The sequence below is a fragment of the Haemaphysalis longicornis genome, unplaced genomic scaffold (genome assembly GCF_048455015.1).
Source record: "Haemaphysalis longicornis isolate Haplotype H1 unplaced genomic scaffold, Haemaphysalis longicornis Haplotype H1 scaffold_10, whole genome shotgun sequence".
Taxonomy (NCBI): Eukaryota; Metazoa; Arthropoda; class Arachnida; order Ixodida; family Ixodidae; genus Haemaphysalis; species Haemaphysalis longicornis.
The window spans coordinates 69,367,648-69,373,647 of NW_027526204.1; the positions used below are offsets into that span (position 1 = coordinate 69,367,648).

Sequence of the window (6,000 nt, forward strand, 5' to 3'; positions counted from 1 at the left end):
TGACCTATGTGCGACCTTATAAGCTGCCTTTTTCTCTCGCCACTTAATGCATTAATCACTTTTGGGTCTCGCACATTGCTGCCTTAATAACCTGCCTTCACAATTTCCACTAGCATGGGCAGCCAGCAACCAGATTGTAAATTTTTTGGCCGTTTAATCAACTGGAATTTTTAATATTCACATGTATTCCCATGCTCTATTTTGTATGAGGTATCTTTTGTCGGATGAGTATAATGGTGGGATGTTCCTCTTATTTATTGAGATCCCAAAAGACCCAGTAGATCAGTGCACTTATACACTTTCATTACACTTATGCACTCTTGTACATCATAGGTATGGGGACTAGACTTTGAGACTACAACTTTAATCTCAACACTGAACTTAAGTACTTTCATTCTAAGTTCTGGAGACTGGACTTACCATATGTAATAGGGTGGCAGTAAATTTGTTGCAAGAGAGATATTTATACCCACCCACCCGCTAAAGCAGTGTTTTGAAATTGTCAGTAAGGAAATTATAGTAAAAATGATAAGGAAAAAAACTAACTTTGCAGACATTTTAGTCATTTGCTATGTGCTATCTGAGAGTGTTTGCAATAACAATGTAGAATAATTGCCAGGCAAAAAGCTAAAACGCCTGTGTGTACGAGATTTTGGCGCACATTAAAGGAGCCATGAAGAGAAAACACAAGTTTGGTTCATTCGAAAGATTGCCTCGTTAGAACCATAACGACACCACTTATAACGCAAACTTTGCTCAAATACGCTGCATAATTAGGAAAAAAGGAAATGACCATGCGACCCACCAGCTCATTTTCCGCAACAGAACCTATGATGTCACTTGAGAATGCTCTGCGATTGGCGGAGGCCGGCAAACGCAAACGCATGTTAGGCAGGGCTTACAGTTTGCATAGCGAGCTAAATGCTCGTGAAACATACTGCACATTCTTTTTATGACAAAGAACGGTGGAGTAAACGGTTGAAGTTCCGAACGAACACGCAAGCGTGTATGCCAATGCGTACAAAACTACCGTTGGCCGAGCTCGACATCTCGCTGGTGCCACCGTCGCGCAGACGAATTTTCAGGTTCAAGGCTCTTCGGGGCCAACGAACCGTCCCAGCACGCACAGCCGCGACCTTGCTTGGTATCGTAATCCCTTCACAGGAGGTTGGCCGTCATATCGCCAACCAGCAAAGGTAAAAATAGAAACAAGGGGAGTAAGGAACACAGAGCAGCAACGAGATAGTGCCACTCGTCGCACAGGTTTCGGTATGGAGGTCGTGTTGGCTTGCTGCTATCGTTACGAGCTCGTTTACAGTTTACAACCACTGAAAACTTCAGTTTGTTCGAGTACTTTACAATGAAATTTCGTTGCTGTGTTTTTAAATGCCCATGCAGTACGGGCCAATTCGAGGGAGTGCGACATCCCCGCCGGTGAGATCTCCTTTCATGTGCTGCCCAACGACAAACCTCGGCGAAGCAAGTGGCTACGTTTTGTGAACTTTGCAAACGGAGGAGAAAGAGAGCTAAAGGAAGTACGAGTGTGCTCGCTTCATTTCCGAGGAAGTGATTACGGCAGGGACCCGGACATGCTGGCGCTCTTTGCCGACTTCGTCAAAGCGCTGTGACCTTGGGGGAAAAAATTGCCGTACACACCGCGCATTGACGCTCGAATCTTTCTGGTCGGAGCAGAGAGCTCGAGCGAACGGCTTTCCATACACGACACCGGCCAACTGGCATAAGCGATACTGCTACTGAAATTGAAAATATGGCACACATACGTACCAGTCTGTATTCGTCCGTCGCGACGGGGCTGACGAGGCAGCGGTGCCGACGGCTGGGCGTTCGTCTGTTGTGGCTATCGCAGAATGGTCGCTTTCTCATCCACCGCGTATCCCACAACTCTTGCCGCTCGTGCACTTGGAAGCATTGAGCGTTGAAGTGGTGTGAGGTTGTTAAATGCAAGCACGAGCTCCTCGGCGAGAGTTTTGTTCTCTGGATCAGGCGATTCCATGACTAGGGCTGCGGGTGCACTAGGTTTTACTAGTATTTTTAAAATGGCCGCCGTCTCGGTCGACTCCCGCGTGTGGGTGCTATATGGAGTCGACATACTAAGTATCTGTTTCATGGACCAGCTCATGTGACGCCATTGTTCACGTGACGAAATGTGCAATTTTAGCGGGAGATTTGAAATTTTGGCTTAAATTGCCTTATTTCTCAGTGAATAAAGCATCATTTGCTTCCGGGAAAGCGCTTGGGGTACTATGAAACACCTAATCTTTCGAATAAAACAAACTTTTGTTTTCTCTTCATGGCTCCTTTAAAGATACCCAGGTGGGCAAAATTATTTCAGATCCCTCCACTACGGCACAACTGAGCGCCTGCGTGTTAAACCCTACAGTCAATCAATCAATGCGATAAATAACCAGAAAACTGATTGGTAACCTCGTCAGTCAGCACTTGGATTGTTTTGAGCAATTTTTTTTTGTATTTTTACTAATGTTGTATTTTGTTCTCTTCACTCAGGAGCTTTTTCATTGGCACCGAGGAAAGCAAGTTACAAGACAACATTTATTCTTACTTGTCCTGTCAAGAATGCAACAACGACCAAACTGCTCACCTAAAAGTATGTGCCAGTAAGAAGACTAATATCTGTACTGTTTGCCAAAAAGCCTTCAGTAGAAAATATGACCTGGGCATCCACATGAGAGTGCACACTGGCGAGAGACCTTACCGTTGTGGCATCTGTCAAAAGAGCTTTGCTCAACGATCGAATTTGTTTATTCATCAAAGACTACACTCTGGCAAAATGCCCTACATGTGTAGCATCTGTCAAAAAAGCTTTTCTCAAAAAACCCACTTGGTTTCTCATGAACGGTTGCACTCTGGAGAGAGGCCTTACATCTGTGGCATTTGTCACAAGGGCTTTACTAAGAAGCACAATATGGTTCTTCATGAAAGATTGCACTCTGGCGAGAGCCCCTATGTGTGTAGCACCTGTCAAAAAAGGTTTACTTGTAGGACTCACTTGGTTAGACATGAACGATTGCACTCAGATAAAAGCCCCTACGTGTGTAGCACCTGTGAAAAAAGGTGTGCTTGTAGGGCCAGCCTGGTTACTCATGAAAGATTGCACTCTGGTGATGGTGACTTGACTTATGTGTGTAGCTACTGTCCGAAGAGGTTTACTCAAAAGACGCATCTGGTTAGTCATGAAAGATTGCACTCTGGCGAGAGGCCTTACTTGTGTCGCTTCTGTCAGAAGAGCTTTAGTAGAAAAGACGTTTTGGTTGGTCATGAAAGGTTGCACTCTGATGAGAGGCCCTACATATGTGGTACCTGTGACAAGCGCTTTTCTCGAAGAGCCAGCCTGGTTAGGCATGAAAGATTGCACTCTAGCAATTGGCCGTATACTTGTAGCATCTGTCGGGAAAGCTTCGTGAAAAAAAGCCACCTTGTTACTCATGAAAGAGTGCACCTTGGCGAGAGGTCTTACGTCTGTAGCATGTGTCACAAGAGCTTTACTCAAGAAGCCAGGCTGCTTAGACATGAACGTTTGCACTCTGGCAAAGGTGCCTACGTGTGTAGCACTTGTCAGAGTAGCTTTACAAGGAAAAGCCACCTGGTTAATCATGAGAGAGTGCACTCTAGTGAGAAGCCTTACATATGTAGCATCTGTCAGAAAAGCTTTACTCGGAGAGCCAGCCTGAGTAGACATGAGCGGTTGCACTGAAGTGAGAAACCTATCATCAGCAATTCTAGACAGAAAACCTTCGTTGGGAAACATGACTTGATTGGGCATGAGCAATTGTATGCTACTGAAATCCTTATCTCTGTGATGTCTGTTAGAAAAGATATACTTTGGGATGAAGGCCACTGAATCACGAGACATTACACAGTGAAAAGCTGCCCGTAAGTTATAAGGTCTGTCAGGAAGTGCACTTTGCCCTGAGATATTGCTCTTCAGAAACATTCCATGTGTTTCACCTTTGTCAAAATAGCTTTCTTTTTTTTTGAAGCACAGCTTGTTAAGCATAAAGATTGCGTGCTGTTAAGGGCCTCAAAAAGTGTTTACCAGAAAGTTATGGGTAAATAATGATACATTGTGCAATTGAATAAAAAATTACTGACATTGCATGCTGGCACACAGATTTCGCTTTACAAACAATGCACAATGCTATAAACCAGTGCTTTATTACTTCTCAAATGATTTACCCAAATGCCTACCCTAGCCATACTTGACTTTAAGCGATGATGTTTTTGTGGTATCTCTTCAAAGTGCTCTGCTTAGAAATTGGACAAGTCTATTGTGAGAGACTACATTCCAGCATCAAACTTTAGGTCTGTGGCATTAGTTAAAAAAGCTGAGCTACTAAAGCTATAACTAAGTGGGAACAATTATAGACATTTGTAAAATGCCTTCTGTAGGCAAAATCTGCGAAAGACTTCGCAAAAAATCATAAATCAGAAATCCAAGCCTTTTTTAAATTAAAAGAATGTTTACAGGTGAAGCTTTTTTCCCATGCAACCTGAGCTAAAGTCAAAGTCCAAAAACAATCTTGCACCTCTCCATCTATCAAAGACAATGGTTGCACGTGAACCTTTCTCGCGTTTCATTTTTTGGTTGGCCAATCCCACACTGGGAGTGTGTGCTACTCTGGAGGTACACACCACTTTTGTGGAATACCCACCACAGCTCTCGGGTGTGCATTTCATGGGCCTAATCTTTGAGTTTGGGGTGTACAGTGCGAATCGGTACCTGCTGCTTGGCGTTCGCTTTGACCATGTCGAAACGGAGCTATTGGATAGATGCCAGTTTCGTAACGTGTGAAGTCCAGCTTTGATTCTGGCCACAAGAAGTGCTTTTTCTTTAACTTCACCCGTGACCATTCATCATCATCTTCAGAGAAAGTTGGCTCCCTGCAGGGCGTGTTGGCAGACAATGGCATCGCTGAAGACTAAAGCTTTGCTTTAAAATCTAAACTGTTTCGACTGTGTCGACTGGTGCAATTGGATAGATGTCGGCTTCGTAACACAAAGACCTTATGTTTGGTTCCAAGTGTGGGAAGCTTTTTTTTGTTTCCAAAGAAGGTTTATTATTACCATCGTCCTCTGTTCCTCCATAGTGTAAAATTGGCTCTCCTGCAGTGTTTTTGCATTGGAACGCTACCAGTGAACCAGTGAGGCATAGAAAATTTCGCTTAAAACACTTGTTATTCATAGAAAGGTGGAGGTGAGTGAAAAGCTGTCTGCAGCACCTGTCTGAAAATGTTATATATAAAGTAAATAAATAAAAGGTTGGGTGAGTTGTTAGGTTTTCATGTTGAAGTGGAACAGCACAGAGACGAGGGATAAAAAAAAAGTGCAGAAGTGGTTCCAACAGCACCCAACCTGTGCTTTTTCTCTCTATACTTCATCTGTTTGCACAGTACCATTTCAAAAAAAGTAAAACTGGTCAAGCATAAAAATACACTGATGAAAGTTCAAACGTGTGGAATGAAAAAATGCAACTATTTGAATCGGCCCTTTTCTGCATCTGAACTACTGTGCTTATCGTTTCAGTGCTTCGTCTTCACGATGCTCTTTCTAAAGGCGATAAAGAGGCTTGTCTAAATAGAGATTTTACCTTTCCAAGCAAAAGTTCAAAAAGTTCCAAAAACGTTTGCCAACGAGTACGATACTCCCTAATGCATACTATGAAGGCAGTTCAAACTGCAGGCTCTTCTCGGCAGTGACGCATAGCTGCAGCTTCAGCATTGCACACCTCTGGATTCTGGCATTGGTAGCACTGAGCTTCGATGCGGGCAGCACTGCCTTTGTCTCAGAAAAAATGATCGCATCATCATTAACACGCGATGTTTCATGCTACTTTGGCATTATCTCGTAGCTTGTTGCCACCTTGGAGGCACGTCTTGATGCCACCCTCAGCATAATGCTCTCCCCATCACACTTTTGCCGCTCTTTCCTCCACTGCTTTCCTACTAGCTCTATCTTTGGTTT

The 6,000-nt window shown here is 43.7% G+C and overlaps 1 protein-coding gene across 3 annotated transcripts in view; it reads left to right on the plus strand.

The window, feature by feature from the left end:
• The window catches only part of LOC144158692 (uncharacterized), a 74,492-nt gene extending 71,402 nt beyond the window's left edge, over positions 1 to 3,090 (plus strand). The window contains exon 9 of one of the 3 annotated variants that reach the window (XM_077689745.1): positions 2,527 to 3,090. Coding sequence is in view for 1 of the 3 variants with exons in the window: in XM_077689749.1 (XP_077545875.1) it covers positions 1,399 to 1,628 (230 nt within the window). In the remaining 2 variants the exon portion in view is untranslated. The other 2 variants (XM_077689746.1, XM_077689749.1) reach the window with 2 other exon arrangements.
• Positions 3,091 to 6,000: the final 2,910 nt, after the last annotated feature.